The sequence below is a fragment of the Anastrepha ludens genome, chromosome X, assembly GCF_028408465.1.
Source record: "Anastrepha ludens isolate Willacy chromosome X, idAnaLude1.1, whole genome shotgun sequence".
Taxonomy (NCBI): Eukaryota; Metazoa; Arthropoda; class Insecta; order Diptera; family Tephritidae; genus Anastrepha; species Anastrepha ludens.
In genome coordinates this window covers 64,693,345-64,711,419 of record NC_071503.1, presented here as the reverse complement: position 1 = coordinate 64,711,419, position 18,075 = coordinate 64,693,345, and the positions used below count along the sequence as shown (strand labels likewise).

Below are 18,075 nucleotides of genomic sequence, written 5' to 3'. Positions count from 1 at the left end.
CAGGAGGGTTGTGGGTCGTTGGGGGAGTTGTGTTGCTCATGGGGGCTACTTAACGTTGAGGTCTTGTTGGTGACAGCAGTTTGAAGTGCCGACACTGAGGGTAGTAGCGCCGTTGAGACAGGGGGCGCCTGATGGCGGGCGCAACACGAGGCCACATACCTTGTGGACCACTCCCTATGATTCTTAAGGCCTGAACAGGACAAAGACTGTTGCTATCGACATTTAAGGCAATTGGTCGGCCGGTTCTAAACTACGCAGCGCCTGTCTGGTCGCCTGGAACTAGTGACACGCAGTGGACAAAGCTACAGACATGCCAAAATACTGCCATTCGAACAGCGACCGGTTGCCTCCTGATGTCCCCGGTTCAACACCTACACAACGAGGCACAAATGCTTCCAGTAATGGAGCATCACAAATGCTCTGCAAGCAATTTCTACTGGGATGTTAACGCAGGTTTCACCCCTGCAGACACCTGCTTGAGCCTGAACCGCCTCCCAGGCACGTCAGGAAACATCTCTTAGACTACGCGGCGAAATCCAGGACAAAACTGACCGCAATCTAGTGGACCTGACAGTGTTTAGATAGCCAATAAACGACATTCACCGGGAGACCGTCAACACCTTCTTAAGCTCCCGTCCTCCGAATCGCGTAATCGGAGTCCAACCACCACCTACAGCAGATGAAGAGCTCCAGCTTCCTCGTGAGACACGTGTAACACTGGCACAATTACGTTCTGGATATTGTAGCAGGTTAAACTCCTACCTATTCAGAATCGACCCCGACATACCAAACATATGTCCGGCATGTGAAGGCACCCCGCACGACACTAACCAACTTTTCACATGCCCCTTAAACCCGACTCATCTATCACCCCTCTCCCTCTGGTCCCATCCCGCCGAAACAGCATGTTTCCTGGGCCTACCCCTAGATGAGCTAGACGAAGACGACCGGTGATATGCCCGACACTGGCGGGGCTACTATTACTGTTAACAAACAAACGCCAGCCCTGAAGAGAAGTATTCGGAGCAAACGTGCTGCCAGGGATTGCTCCTGTGACGAAAGATTGGGGGTGGGATACGGTGCACTAGACAGGGCTAGTTTACTGGGTCGGCAGCCCTTCAAACAAAACTTTGCGTCTACTCACTAGAGACGGTCCACTTTTTTTAAAATGCCTAATTCAGGTTTGATAGCTGATGGGAATAATAATCAGCAGTTATCGCCTGGTTTGGTTTCAGACGTTCATAATAAAAAATACCGGCCATATCCCACCAAATAGAATCTTCTTGGGGTGAAGGCCATCTCTAGGGGTCGGTTCTTGTGTTTCAGCTTTATCTAACCATTGACGTTTGCGAAAAGGATTATTATAAAGATCCCAGTTTTCATCACCAGTAACGATACGTTTCAAAAAACTTTCGTTTTCAATCCCTTGCAGTAGCTGAGAACACATTCACTCTCTGCTGAAGGTTAGCGACGGAAAGTCTATGCGGAACCCATTTTCCCAGCTTTGAAACCTTTCCCAACTAAACCAGGTGCCTGTGAACTGTTCCATGCGATGAATTTTACCTCTGAGATACCGACTGTCAAATTTGGCTCAGCTTCCACTAGTTCGAGCAAGGTGTCGGAGTTAAAGGCTTCAGGACGACCAGCGCACGGGGCATCCTCCACGTCGCAGTTATTGATCTTTACTGAGTGCTTGGTAACTTCTTCATGAAAACCAAAAAGAGTTGATAAAAGTTCTCTAGAATTCATTTCTGGAGGAATGTATGTTTTGTTTCTTTTTTTTTCCAAAGGTTCCAGGAATGTACGTTTTTGTTTTTTTTTTGCAAGGTTCCAAGAAAAAACACTTTTATCCAGAGGTAACGTTGTGAATCTGTCCATGCTGATGTTTCGACCAGATACTTTGGAAGCGACGACAAGTTCTTTCCCAACTCACTCTGCTTGAATTCCCCTCTCGAGTATTATCTTGATTGCCTGTATAGAGAATCCCTTTCAGCGGATAAACATTACTTGCATCGCACACCCAAAATACTTTGAGACCGTACTTAGCAGGCTTTGATGGCATGTATTGGGTAAACTTCGTTCTTCCTCGATAAGGAAAAAGCTGTTCATCAATAGTAAAGTGTTCCCTTGGTCTATACATCGTTGATAGGTTTGCATTCAGCATGTTCCATACATCAGTGATTGGTGCAGCTTTGTCTGTGGCTGCTGTATACGGCGTGTAATATGATCATCAAAACGTATAAACTGTAAAAGTAATTCTGGTCTGTGGTCTGTGTTCGAGTTGTTTGCATCCGCACATAACAAAATTCAAAAAAAAGAATAATTTTCTGTTATCGCAACTTTCTTCCATATACGCGCCTCCTTTTGAGGATTTTGTTATTATAAGCTTCATATACAGCTTCTGCTTTTTTATTCGTGCAACGCATTATAATATCAACGATTTCGATTGACATATTTTTTTTTAATTTATCGGCAATTGTTAACATCGGATTTATCGAATGTATACAACTATTTCGGGATATAGAGCACTTATACCCAAAAAATTATACCGGGGTACCCGGGTGCCAGAGTATGTGGATTTTTTTCGATGGCAACACCAAGGTTAATGTCCTCTACAACAACATCGCCAGATATGTGTATTTTGTAAAACGTCGTGATCACATATCAGTTTTTGCTTTAAAAATATTTTGTGTAAAACTTGATGATTTATTAAAAGTTAAATGGTTAATGCTGCTTCACAATGTCATTAGCTCTAGTTAGCCCAAATACCTTGCTGAACGAATTCAATCCTCTAAATCGTTCCCATCACTTAACCTATTTAGTAAGAAATAAACTTTTCTTGTATCTGAACGTCAGTTCTTCGTTTTTGCTGTTCGGTTTTGGAACGCTCTACCATAAAAGATCAAAACCATTCGAAGTACCTTGCGCTTTAAAAATGAACTCACACACTATTTTGCACACTAAATTGCTAAGATATATACACGTACATGCAGAGGTTCTGCTAATGTTTCCTTATTTTTCTTCTCCTACATCCACTTTTAAAGCCTACTTCCTCTTCTCCAATCGTTTTCCCTAAAACGCATATATTTTCAATGTTAAAAAATAAATAATTGGCGCGTACACTTCTGTTAGGTGTTTGGCCGAGCTCCTCCTCCTATTTGTGGTGTGCGTCTTGATATTGTTCCACAAATGGAGGGACCTACAGTTTCAAGGCGACTCCGAACGGCAGATATTTTTATGAATGAATGAAAATAAATAACATAATAAAAAATAATGTAAAAAAATATCCTAGTCCCCCTTTCAATTGATGGGTTGGATTCCATTAAGTGCAACAAACGCTCGAACTGCTTGTTTGTTAACAATAGTAGCCCCACCATTGTCGGGCATATCACCGGTCGTCTTTGTCTAGCTCATCTAGGGGTAGGCCCAGGAAATATGCTGTTTCGACGGGATGGGTCAAGAGGCAGAGGGGTGTCTGATGAGTCGGTTTTAAGGGGCACGTGAAAAGGTGGTTAGTGTCGTGAAGGGTGCCTTTACATGCCGGACATATGTTTGGTATGTCGGGGTCGATTCTGGATAGGTAGGAGTTTAACCTGCTACAATATCCAGAACGTAATTGTGCCAGTGTTACACGTTTCTCACGAGGAAGCTGGAGCTCTTCATCTGCTGTAGGTGGTGATTGGACTCCGATTACGCGATTCGGAGGACGGGAGCTTAAGAAGGTGTTGACGGTCTCCCGGTGAATGTCGTTTATTGACTATCTAAACACTGTCAGGTCCACTAGATTGCGGTCAGTTTTGTCCTGGATTTCGCCGCGTAGTCTAAGAGATGTCTCCTGACGTGCCTGGGAGGCGGCTCAGGCTCAAGCAGGTGTCTGCAGGGGTGAAACTTGCGGTAACATCCTAGCAGAAACTCCTTGCTGAGCAGTTTGTTATGCTCCAGTACTGGAAGCATTTGTGCCTCATTGTGTAGGTGTTGAACCGGGAACATCAGGAGGCAACCGGTCGCTGTCCGAATGGCAGTATTTTGGCATGTCTGTAGCTTTGTCCACTGCGTGTCACTAGTTCCAGGCGACCAGACAGGCGCTGCATAGTTTAGAACCGGCAGACCAATTGCCTTAAATGTCGATAGCAACAGTTCTTTGTCTTTGCCCCAAGTGCTGCCGGCAAGCGATTTGAGGACCTTGTTGCGGTGTTGGACTTTAGTGGCAATTGCGGTTGTGTGCGCTGAGAAGGAGAGCAAGCTGTCAAAGGTTGCCTGGGATTTAGTGGGGGAAAGTTGGAGATTCCTCGCAGTGAAAAAGCGAGAAAGGTCGGTGAGGTAGTTGTTCACTTTGGAACACAGGTCATCGATGTCATTGCCCGTCGCCATTATCGTACAGTCGTCAGCGTATGAGATCAGGGACACTCCCGCTGGTGGTTGGGGGAGCTTCGAGATGTAGAAGTTGAACAGCAAGGGAGAAAGGACACCACCCTGCGGTACACCTTGCTTTATCTTCCTCTACTTTGATATTTGATCTCGAAAAGTCACTGACGAGTGACGATCGCTCAGATAGTTTGCGGACCCCCTCTTCAGCCCTGGCGGGAGTGTCGACTGATAAATATCATCTAGTAGCGTGGAATGGCTGACCGTGTCGAAAGCCTTCGTCAGGTTCAACGCATCTAGGACAGTCCTCTCGCGGGGGCGGTTTTGGTTAAGCCCGCGGTTTATTTGGGCGTTTATGGCGGTGAATGCAGTGGTGGTGCTGTGCACTCGTCGAAACCGTGCTGATGTGGGGCTGGGGCTAGGTGTTTCGTGAAGAGTGGGAGTAGGAGGGCTTCAAGTGTCTTCACTACTGGGGAAAGGAGAGTTATCGGACGATAAGATTCCCCTTGGTTGGCGGGTTCCCCAGGTTTCAGTAGTGGGACCACTCGCCCTGCTTTCCACTTGTCAGGGATGATGATAGTGGCCAAGGACAGATTGAAAACCCTTGTGAGAAATCCTACTTCCAATGGTCCCAGGTGCTTCAGCATCAGCGCGTTTAGTCCGTCAGGGCCAATGGCTTTGATGTTTTTGATTTGTTGATGGGCCCCTGAACCTCATCTGGATGGATCTATCGGCCGGATGATCCAATATAAAAAGCCGGCTAAAATACCCCGCGCATGTCTTCGGGTGCGACGAAGTACAACCGTTGAAGTGATGGCCACCTTGTCGTTGTGCCTCGTCGGGTTCGACAGGGACCTAACGGTGGACCAGAGCTTACTCACCCCAGAGGTGAGGTTACAGGTCTTCAAGTGCTCAACCCGCTTGTGTTGGCCTACCAGTTGCAGGATCTCCAAATTGAGATCCCTTATGCGGGGATCCCCGGGATTGGCCTGGCGTAGGAGATCACGCTCGTTTGCCAAGCTGGCTGCCTCGGCTGGGAAATGAGGACGGATGTCCTTAAAGCTTCCAGCTGGGATGAAGCGAGCCACAGCAGCTGTGAGCACCTTGCGGAATGCGCGTTCGCCTGCGCGCACATCGGTGGGAATGGGAAGAGCGGCGAAGGTGTCCTCGGTAAATTCCGTGTCCACTCACGGGTGGAACATCTCCGAAAATGGCACCAGCCATTGCAAGAATTGTATATGACTGATGCCAGATTCCGAGGTATTACGCCCTGACACACGGAACAGACTGTGCGGGGGACCAAGAGCTGCTGGTTTGTCTCCGCACTGTGGTTGGAGCAGGAGGGAAGGGGATGGGTTAAGTCGGGGAGTTGTGTTGCTCCGATAGGCTCCTCACCGTAGAGGTATTGGTTGTGGTGGCGGTTGGTAGTGCCGGCCTATCAGGGGGTATAGTAGCCGTGGAGGCATCAGACTCCTGCTGGCGGGAGCAACATGAGGCCACATACCGTGTGGACCACTCCCTATGAGTCTTAAAGCCTGAGCAGGTCTTAAGATGGCTCCACCCGCTGCACTTGTTGCAAATAACCGAGGTGGAGTTCGGGTGGAGCCGTTTATGGAAGAAGCAGCAATAGAATACTTCTGGCCCAGGGTTGGATTCAATTCCAGCCCTGAGGAGAAGTATTTGGAGCAAGGTTGCTGTGAGAAGTTGCTCCTGTGACATAAAAGGTGGGGTGATATACTGTTCACTAGACAGGGCTAGTTTACGGGGGCGGCCGCCCTGGGTCGGGAAAAACCCGAGTCATTCCAGTAACGTAGAACCGGCTGCCATGGGAACTGCTCACTCGTACTGCTTAAATGTTCTTAATATTTTGTTAATCTCTAAATCATCATTTATTGCAAAAATGTACTTTATAATAGACAAATTTATAAAGTAAACGTTCCTATGAGTCGTTTTTACGTTTTGGGAAAGACCCGAAGACCCCGTCGAAACAGGATGTTTTCCATTATTACAGCGCCAGGTGACACACATATATACGGAGGCTATAGAAGCGCCCTTAAAGGACTGGCCAGCCTCAAAACAGGATTGTAAAATTGAGAAGGTCAATTTTTCTAGCAATAGGAACAAGCACTTTTGTGGAGTTATGAAATTGCGTACAAAAAGTTATCGAACACAACGACCCGTATTTGATGTCAATCGGATAATACTATGTTAATTTCATCGTGATAAAGCGAAGGAATCGTCAGAACTTTTTACGTGACCTAATATTTTTTTTAATTTGTGGAATATTCCATACGAAGTTAAATCAATGTATTTAGATTTTTTTACAAATAAACTTAGATATTTCGCAAAGGTTTTTATGGATATGTTTTTTGGATATATTGCATATTGAACAGTTTTATATTACGAAGCATAGAAACAAACTTACCGTCGGTACACATGGCATGTTTGGCGATATAAATCCCAAGCCTCGAGATCCCACACCGTTAAAACAAGACTTGATATTCTGCATAAATTTTCGACGTATGGATTTCAAGGAATAAATGCAAAGGGCTGAATTGTCAGTAGACAAATTTCCATTTCCAACACTGAATGCTCCGTACAAAACGTCATCTTGGACTGTTATACCCAGACTTCCGGCTAGATCCGCACTTGGTTTACCTAAATATCCAGCTTGAACCAGATTATATTTAGTTCCGCCAGTTATACAGTCAATTGGAATTTCTGTGTATGAATAATAATTCGAATCCTCCTGGCAGATGCGTACAAGTTTCGTTATATATTCCTTAGGAGAGGAATGATAATTATGTTTCAATTGAGTAGTTAAAAAATATGAAAATCGCTCTGAGCTGAAACCATAAACGTAATTGATTAAATAGCCTTCCCGAGCATACGAATTTATGAAGGTGCGGGTTCCTGTTGTCACTGCTGATGACGCGATTTGGAAAATTTTGGGTTTTTCTAGAGAACGTGATGCAACGGCTGGAATTTCGCTTCGATATGGTGAATTATTAGTGTAAGTGACACCGACATACATGACATTAGTGATGGGAGGTTGTGGTGGCCCCGGAGCTATGAATGCCACAGTGGAAGAGTTTGCATCATTCGCAACAACAGCATCTGGTACATCCTGTTCCACAATACTAACGTTTTGTAAATTACGTACGGTACATGTTCCTTGAAATAAGGATCCACACGCTATCAGCCGCGAGGTTGCACGATCAATTAGTAGCACTTTGTTGTAGTTATCTGCAGGCTTTCGTATTGCATGAGCTGGGCAGTCTAGGACTGTACATTCAACCGAGTCATTTTTGGGACCGGTTTTTACCGTTTCGTGCAATTCTAACTCGGGTGAAAGTTGATATAAATAATTAACGCCGCCCACAAACACTCGCCCAGTGAATGTGTCAACAACCAAATGATTTAAAGGTGTATCGAAGTGAATAACACTCGTTATGATGTTGCTATAGTTTTTGGCATCGACAGGACTCCTCTCATTAAAATCCCCAACTTCTTCACCATCGAACTGTGTTGACTGCGGTGAAGCAAGCAATGATGGAGAATTTCCTCCGCTGCTACCAGAAATTGCTGATTTTAAACTCGCCGATGTAAATCCGTCAATTACACCGTCACTACGCTCCAAAATATCCTCCTTATTATTCAATAGAACTGGCGATGAGTTAACGAGTGCAGTATTAAGCGATGAACGAGCAAACAATATTTCTGTACTGCTGTGACTAGTATCACTTGTTGTACTAGTAGTCCTAATTTGTCTAGTCTGAGTATTAACGCTTCCTATGGACGTCACGTAATTTAGCGTAAATGCCAGAAGAAACCAAATTATAAACCGCATGTTTCATAACATAAGATCTAAAAAGAAGTAATTAATATAGAAAAATTGGTTAATTTGAATGCTCTTACTGGTTAACAAATCACTTTTTACACATACATATATGTACCCAAATTCTACATTGTAAATATTAGAGATAATTTAATTCCAAAGTGCCCAATACAAATATGTTCGAGGCAATTAATAACGCTATACGACAAAATCGAATTTTTTCTAAGCTTTTTCTCAAAGTGTTCACCCTTTCTTATGGTAAATCGGATATACGAGGGGTGTTCAAAAAATAAGGTGAAGGTTTCAAATTTCGCGGGGTACGTACATTCGACTTTCGATTATTATTTTTTTTATGCTGGTACACTCGACTCGAAGATATGTTCACAGTTTTAGCAATATATAGGGTGGGCCATGTAAAATTTGCTTTTTGAATGATCTATAAAAAAAACTAATCAATATTTTTTCAAACTTTTTTTTTTATTTTGAAGATTGAACATTGTCATTTATGAATGAAAAATAATATCGTTCAAATGACTGCCACGACTGGCTTTACAGTAGGCCATTCGATCAACCCAATTTTTAAGCACATTAACGATTGTTTGGGCTCCAATTTCATGAATGGCAACTTCGATTTCGTGTTTTAAAACATCAATCGTCTCTGGATGGTTCGCATAGCATTTGTCCCTAACGGCTCCCCACAAACAATAGTCCAACGGGCTGAAATCATAGCTACGAGGCGGCCAATTGATATCGGAATTTCGACTGATTATTCGGTTTTCAAAAACGGTAGCCAAAAGTTCGAGCGTAACTTTGGCAGTGTGACAAGTTGCAGCGTCCTGTTGAAACCAAATGTCATCCATGTCATCCTCTTCAATTTTTGGAAACAAAAACTCGTTGAACATGTCACGGTAACGGTCGCCATTTACTGTAACTGCGGAAGAAGAAGAAGACTCACCACTTTGGAAATAGGTTTTCAATATTTCCCAATTTTGTTCAAGCGTATAGCGTCCCATTTCGTAAATGTCAAACCTTTAAATAAATTATGAACACATTATTTTTTTTTTTTTTTTTTTTCATTTCTTCCATGAAATATTACACCTGTCGTTAGACAATGAGTAATTTGATTTACAAAAAGATGGAATGAGAGTGATATTGAACGGCCAATGCCCCCAAGCTCATTTAGAGAGAGAATTAAACCAAACTTACACACATTGTTAAGTAAGTATTGAAAATGGGTTTCGCAAAGTTTGGTTGTAATTCGGAACACCGGCAACGCGTACAGCGTTCTTTTGAACCAGCCATAATGTCGTTTACTTTTTTAACGCTTGGGGCGGAACTGAACTGTCAAATTGACAGTGTGAGTTACAATGTGTCAATATTTCTTTCTGATTTGGACGCCATAAGGAGAAGACCTAAGTGCAAAGTGTAAACATTTTTTGTGAATTTTTTTTGGAGTGGTGAATAATTTCTTACGAAATTTGAGAATTTAATGTGAAATCCGAATGTTCAAATGAAATTATGTTTCGTGGATTTAGTTTTTCGGTTCATATGCGATAAGCTACGATACACCATGAGTGAAAAAGATGGTAAAAAAAATTAAAAAACAAAAGAAATTGTTAAAGGATGAAAAAGAAGAGCACGAAAAATGGGTAACTTTGATGAAAAAATTAATAGTCTTATCATGCAAATCGTCAACAATTTTCATAAGAAAAGAGATGATTTAAGAAAATCACAACAAAATAAAATAATCCTGACCATGTGGACTTGGACTTTTAAACACATATGCATCGAAAATATAATCCACAAAATTGAAAAAAAAAAACATGTTTAAAAATCTCAGAATACCTTAATTACAATCATGTTTATTACAGCACAAATGCCAAGACAATCACGTAATCATATTGGTCGTTCCACAATTAATAATAGGCGCATGAGAAATGCCCGGAATAACGCGACATCAGAAGAACGTCAAGAACAAAATGAAGTAGTCAAAAGATTGATGAATAATGTTATTCAAGCAACTATTTTATATTTATTTATTTATTTATTTAACAAACGCCAATCGGCAATATACATACAAATAAAAAGAGGGTACAGAAACAGAATTTATAGAGGGCTGGTTAGTAATACAATGATAAAGAAAATGGGCCAGACGGTTCTTGAGAAAAATCTATAGGATGATATTTTTGCCATTTCGCAGAAAAGTATCGTAGGTTCCACCATAGAAGTCGAGAACACCATGAAGTGAGTTGACACTGATGGCTATTCTATTGCACGGGCCGTGATAGACGTAGCTTTTGTAAGTAGCGACTGTTTTCAGTAGACGACTATTCCTAAGAGTGAGACCAGCCGGGGCAAGCTCGAAGGAGCTGCGTACTTCCGGGGCATCAATAATACCATTTACCACTTTATAGAAGAACGCCAGATCAGTTATGCGTCGGCGAGCCCGCAGACTGTTGATGTTGTACCGAATGTAGATATCTTCTGTAGTTGAAGCGGTTGATGATGAATGTCGGAAGGCTAAGGTCTTGCAGAGCTTACGCTGCACTCTTTCAAGTCTAGTAATGCCTGCTTCAGTGTATGGAGACCAGATTATGGATCCGTACTCCAGTATTGGAAGAACTTGAGTTTTGAAAAGACAAATCAGGGAGTAGGGATTCTTGAAGTCCTTACTATTCCTAGTTATAAAACCGAGTATCTTAAAAGCTCTCTGAGTTATTCCGTCTATATGCTTGTGGAAAGTTAGTTTTGTGTCAATCGTGACACCGAGGTCTTTGATGTCATCCACCTCCCTTATTTTATCACCATTGAGTGTGTACACTGCAGGTAAGGGAGTGCGCGATCTCGAGAAGCACATCACAGCACACTTTTTAAAGTTGAGATCCAGTTTGTTCCTTGCACACCAGCCAGAGAGATTATCGACGTCCTGTTGTAGTAGATGACTATCCAGCACACTAGTGATTGATCGATAAACTTTAAGATCGTCTGCAAAGAGTAGGTATTCCGAGTTGAAGTCGTTACCAATATCATTCACGAATATGCTGAAAAGAATCGGACCGAGGTGAGAACCTTGCGGAACACCCGAGTTAGCCACATATTCATCGGATAGGTGGCCATCCACTTTGACCTGCAGGTGCCTACCAGCTAGATATGAACTAAGCCAGTCTAACGCTTTGCCGCAGACGCCATATTTCCTGAGCTTGTATAGCAAGATGTCATGGTCAACTCGATCGAACGCTTTTCTGAAGTCAGTATAGATGCTATGAACACAGGTGTTGGTATTCAGTGAGTTCAGTAGATAGTTGGTGTAGGCGAAAAGGTTAGTTGACGTTGAACGGCTACTAATAAAACCATGCTGTCTTGTGGTAATGATTGGATCAAAAGCAGCAGAGAGTTTTAGTAGGATCAGCTTTTCAAAAAGTTTAGCCAAGGCCGACTGAATGCAGATTGGCCGATAATTCGTGACTGTATTCTTTGGACCTTCTTTATGAATGGGGCTGATGTACGAGAGTTTCCAGTCTGTAGGAAAAACACCACACTGCAGAGACGATTGGAAAATGTGTGTCAGCGGTTCACAGAGGCCATTGGCGCAGTTCTTAAGAAAGGCATTCGGTAGGCCATCAGGTCCCGCACCTTTACTAGGATCTACGGAGTTCAGTTGCTTGAAGACATTGTCAAAGGTAACCTCAAAGTCATTTAGGTTTACCGATTGCGTGTAAGGGTGTGAGTGTGCTAGGGTTACGCTATCGTCAGACACCGGTGCATATATGCTTTTAAAGAACTGTGCAAATAAGTTACTGATCTCTACGCCACTTGATGCTGATTGATTATCCCAGACCATGGATGCTGGAATGTCACTGTTTCCTCGCTTCTTATCCTTGATATACTTCCAGAACGCCTTGGTATCACCTTTCAGTGACCCTTCTACCCTATCAACATACGCATTATAACACTTGTTGCAGAGATTTTTGCACTCTTGCCTCAGGTTACTAAAGAGTGTGTAGTTTCGCCTGGTTTTCTGTTTTTTATACTGTGCGTGCGCTGCTTTTTTCAGGATGATTTTCTCAGTTAATTCCCTAGAAAACCAAGGTGGAGATCTACTGGGTTTGCTGAAGTAAACCGGCACGAATTGGGTAACACCTTCCTGAATAATGTTGTAGAGCCAACGCAGTTTATCATCAACAGATTTTTGCTGGTATAAATCTGTCCAATTGGTTCTCATAAAAAAGACATTCAAGCTGACATAGTCCGCCTTCTTGAAAGCATAGTTAGGGATACCGACCGGTGTTAAGCTAGGCTGGAAGTTGAGCGGACAGGCTAGGGCCGGGTGATACTTGTCCTCAGGAACCAGAGCAACAGTTCCATACGGGATTGTGTCAGTGTTGCTGAAGCAAAAGTCGAGTAAGTTTCCCTGCTCATTGAATACACGATTGCATTGCTTGCATCCGGATGTAGAGTAGCTGTCGTATAACAATCTCGTGCATTCATTTCTGGGTGAGCTACTTGCCATGTTGAAGTCACCAAGGACCAATAGACTGGCATTCTGGAAGCTATCGGAAAGAAAAGAAATAGCAGATAAGTGCGTGTGATAGGCTTCGTACGTGGTATGTGGCGGTATATAGACACAGCCTAAAATAAGATTGCCATTGTTAATCTTAATTTTAATAAAGAGTTCCTCAATATTGTTTTCCTTGATTTGAATCGATTCTACTTGAATGTGCCGTTTTGTAGCTATGAGCACACCTCCACCACGCTGACAACCACTCGTTGCCTGGTTACGATCTCTGCGATAGATGTTGTAAGTGGGGTCCAGTACTTCACCGTCATGTATAGCGGGCTGTAGCCAGGTTTCGGTGATGCAGATGATATCGTAGTGACTAATTGACGTGGCTTTGAGAAATTCACAGAGTTTTGTGCGTAGACCGCGAACATTCTGGTAGTAGACGGTGAGATTTGTCACTTTCCTCCTCCTCTCTGATCGAACGAAAATTCTTTGTTACTATTTTCGGTATGCCATTCACATATTTTATTGTCTTGCTCAAATCACCATTCTTCTCAAGGGAGGCAAGGTCTGAGCGTAAGCTCTTCAGATATTCCTGCTGTGTTGGAGTGAGATCCGGTTTGAAAGATATCGTGGTGTTACCATCAGCTGGCTTACTTTTGAGTAAGGTGATTGCATCCGTTGCAGTTAGGGTCACTACAAGTAGTGGACGCGAACGACCTGGTGTGTGTCGTCCCAGCCTACGAAGTTTTAGGCCAGTTGAGTCACAAGATAACTCTGGTGGCAGGATAGATGACAGACTTGATCTATCATCCTCCAGCCGCTCCTTTCCAGTTGCTTTAGATGATTCCGGGACGTTGAACGCAATGACATTAGCCTCGCGGCGTTTACGTTCGCTCAGCTCTACGAAAACTGCTTCATTGGATGCCGGTAAGCTTACATGGGAGTTAATCTTATTCTCGACTAACGTTAACCTGTCATCAATTTTTGAGCATTTATTGGAGAGGTTAACATTTTGTTGGGACAGCTTACTAACCTCTGCTCTGATGTCTGCCAGATTGCTTGTAATTTCGGACCTTAAGGCCTCAAATTTTTGCTCATACTGCTTGGTGAAACGCACAAAGTGTTTATCCAGCAGACTATCGAGATTGCCCATCGGATCCCGTTTGTCGTCCTCCTCTAATAGATCGTCGAACGTGCGGACGCTAACCTCACTTTCGCACGGATAGCAATGCCAGGCTGCTTCACCTTTCTTAATACGGTTTGCCAGATTCCTAAAATCAGCGGTTGAGAGATTGGTACATTTATGATGAAACCAGAGACGACAATCTGTGCATTGAATACTAGATGTTCCCTCGCGGAATTGGCAAACTCAAGAATGAACACGTTCTAATACCAAGAATTCCAATGATTCCACCTGAATTGCCATTTGAATTCAACTATCAATAAATCACAAGGGCTAACTTTAGAAATATGCGGGATGAATTTAGAAGAACCAGTATTCACCCATGGTCAACTATACGTTGGCTGTTCACGTGTTGGGAAACCAACAACATTATATATTTACTCAAAAACAAATAGAAAAACAAAAAATATTGTTTATGCCAAAGCGCTTGAATAAAGAATAAAGAAATAAAAAATATGAAAACGATATCTTTTCTGTTCTAAACCATATCTATTCTATTTTAGTGTGCCCAGCGAAGCGGGCCGGGTTTAATAGTATTATTTAAAAACAAGTGGTTAACAAACAATGACATATACGATTAGTTGACAATTAATTACATGGATTTTGCAAGATCTGTTGGTGTTTGACGGTTAAGCCGACTTTGGGTAGATTTTTCTTTATTTGGTAGTCTTCTCATCATAGGATTTGTGTGCGTTAATAATCTATTTATGTGTCTTCTGCTAGCGCTTTGTATTGTTTCATCAATAGTATTGATATGTCATTTGTGTTAGCATTCTCAAAAAAATAGGTGGTTCAAAAAGCAAACGCTATATGGCCCACCCGTTAGCATATTTAATTTGTTTGTGAGAGGCAATAAGACAAGTGTTTTGCGTGTTCGGCGATTTTCAGCTATCGAAAAAAAAAAATTTCAAAAAAGTTGCATCAAATTTTGTGTAAAAAATGGAATTAAGTGCTCAAAAACACTTGAAATGTTGACAGTGGTATACGGTAAGAGTACTCTGAGTCAAAAAATGTTTACAAGTGGTACAAGCTTTTCACAGAAGGTCGAGAAGATGTGAATGACATCGCTCGGCCTGGACGCCCCAGCTCATCAACAATCAACAAACAACAATAAGAACACAATTTGCAAAAGAAAAATGTTTAGCCATTTTGTAAACTAACATAATTATCTTATAAACATTAGGATATAAATGAAAACATTCTCAAGTAAATACATAGTCGCCGTAACGCATATACAGTCGCGAACACGAAAATAGCAGTACCAAAAATATATTAGATTATTCCAAAAATTTTAATCTGTGATGTGATTAGAAAGTTTTTTTTTTTAATTTATTATTTTGAAATATTATTCTAATCTTTAACTGAACGCATATTTAAATAAATTCTATAACGAAAAACAAATATTTTATAACAAAAATAGAAAGAATTTTATAACAAAAAATAGAAATTCAGGATTCACATTAAAATAGCACATTCTGACCAAGTTTATTGAAAAGATCAAAGGAAATTTGTATTGACAAAGTTTGCAGATACAAAGTTGAAAATAATATTTAGTTGAATTTCCCAAATTTTTTAAGTCTAAGATTTAAAGACATTAAGTCCAGCAGTTACTCATAATTTTTATTGATATTCTTGTATAACCTTAAAAAACTGAAAACTGAACTTAAACACGTAGCGACACTAATAAAAAACCGTTATTCCCGTAGTTTTTAGATTTAATCAGGCTAACTCTATACATCTATAGTCCCTAAACCCTTCGTATATATTTGGTATTGAAATTTTCTTTTGCATGATTTATAGGGGAAAAATAAATGACTTCAAAATAATTTTTAAGGGAGGACGGGTGGTGGAAGACGGGTCATGTGTGGAACTGAAAAGAGTGGAGGGGGACATATTACAATTGTCACAATTGGGGGTTAGATGTGAGGGTTTACATGTCGATGGAAAAAACGGTGGCAATGCTGCTTAAGGGCTGATTGTCATTGAAATGTTCACCGATTGTCCGTTTGAATGGGGTTATCACCAGGTATGGGTGCGCCTCCTCTTGACCTGGTAGTCATACAGCTTGCTGTTGCCGTCGGTAATGTGCAGAGGGGGTATTTGGAGTCCATGAGCCTTAGGCATTTGTGTGTGTTGAGTAAGTGACAAGCCTCAAAGGCTGTGGGACATTTGAGTACCATACATTCGGGATGTTTCATTTGTCAGGGAAAATCTGGATTTTGCCTTTAGCCTGGGACATGGGCCTCTTTTTGCATGACAGGCGGATGTCTGTAAGTGAGAAATGTGTTAGTGGGTCACCAAGAGAAGACTGCGTGCATGTCCTCTGCGAAAATCCGATGTACTCAAAAACTAGAAATCTGGCGGGTGTGGCGATTAGTTAGACCACCAGTCCGGAGCTGTATGGAAGCTCAACTGGGATTAGTCTTGCCTACGAAGTCTGACCGGAGACGTAAATCTGGTAACACGGGGAACAGGAGCCCTCGAAGCTTGCTTCGACCTGTACTTGAGGTAGGCCCCTCGGGGAGCATCGTGGTGGTAGTGGTTTAACATCCAAATGCGGGTAGAGCCTTTTTGGCTCGATGTAGAGTTGCATTGCAACCGGGTGCCGGACCCATAGTACGCCAGAGGTCTAAATAAGCCTCGAACCCCACCAAGCTGGTTAGTGTGTCCATTCTACACTGCCAATTCGTACCTAAATGCTTTTGCGTTTTTAGGGTGCTGATCAATGTATTGATTTGATCCGTTGTGCTTTTGAGCACCGTGGTGTCGTACCGTCGCCGGGAGGTTAGGTTAGGTTGCAGCAGTTGTCCTGTGGGACACACTCAGGCTCATAGCCCATTGTGATGCCGCGTGGGGAGCTTGTCCCTAACACTCCTAAAACCAGTGTGTGATTTTCAAAAATTTTAGAATATCTCTGGTTTCTGTAGAACTGAGATCTTCCAACTCATTAAAAAATTCTCTACCCAGAATAGTAAACTTGCGTCTAGATAGAGCAGGGCAGTGGCACAGTAGGTGCGAGATTGTCTTTTCCTCGTCCTCATCTAGACAACTTCTACAGAAGTCATGTGTTTGCACACCCATCCTTTGGGCGTGTCTACCTATTAGGCAGTGCCTCGTTATGACTGAGATCAATGTGCTAAGACTGTGTTTATTTTGGCTTAGCAGAGATTCTGTGCGTTTAGCATTTAGAGTCGGCCAAAGTTGACGGGCGATTTTGCAGGTTGCTTCATTTCGCCATCTTTCGTTTGCTTTCTTTACAATTTCTTCAAAGATGAGAATCTTACATGTTTGTAAGAGTATCCCTACTGTCACGTATCATTTAAACCAACACTTAAAAAAACCGCCGAGATTAGATCATTCTTACCCCAGAGTTAATTTCGAAGTCACCACCTTTTAATTGCATTTCTTATTCACCATATACGCTGTCAATGGGGCGCTTTCTAAATTTTCTTGCTTTTGTGTTGCTGTCAAAAACGGCAAGAAAGACCGACGCCGACGAGCAACGAAGGAGTTCGAGTGCAAGGTAGCAGTAGTGAGTGCCGCAAAAATATTCATTATCTTTTAAAAAGGCTAACTTATAGCCGAGTTTAACGTATTTGTAAAATGATACATGGAATTTAATAAAAATATTCATATGAATTTATATGTGTTTTTGTGGACAAAACGGTCACTATGGACATCTTGATATATTGCCCGGCCATCCCTCTTGACACGATGTCATTATCTATGTACTCATCAGTCAATTTAGTTCCGAGTCTCGCTAGTTCCTCGGCTCTACAGTTACCCTCAATGTCGCGAAGGCCAGGAACCCATGTTACCTTTAGGTGAAATGACTCAGCCATCTCGTTAAGAAATGTTCGGCATTTCATGGCTACCGTGGAGGTTGTCGACTGTTTTGTGAGGGATTTTATCGCCGCTTGGCTATCAGTGAAAATGTAGATATCATTTCCGGATATCGCATCACACTGTAACAGTGTCGCGGCTGTTATTATTGCCATCAGTTCAGCCTGAAAGACACTACAGTAGCCGGGGAGCCGTAAACTGAAGGAGATCCCCAGATGTTCGGAATATACACCTCCGTCCACCCTGCCCTCGAGCTTTGAGCCATCTGCGTATACATGGGTGGACTCGCCCTGTCTCACATCGTCCCGTTCCCACTCTTCCCTTGAGGGTAGGAGGGTCGTT

General features: G+C 42.4%; 1 protein-coding gene across 3 annotated transcripts in view; it reads right to left on the bottom strand.

Annotated features, from left to right (window-relative positions):
* The window catches only part of LOC128869325 (plexin-A2), a 135,547-nt gene that overhangs the window by 81,873 nt on the left and 35,599 nt on the right, over positions 1–18,075 (bottom strand). For all 3 annotated transcript variants that reach the window (XM_054111857.1, XM_054111855.1, XM_054111856.1), the window contains exon 2: positions 6,791–8,232. In XM_054111857.1, the coding sequence (XP_053967832.1) occupies positions 6,791–8,215 (1,425 nt within the window). In that variant the 5' untranslated portion in view covers positions 8,216–8,232. The remainder of the gene's footprint in view (positions 1–6,790; positions 8,233–18,075) is intronic.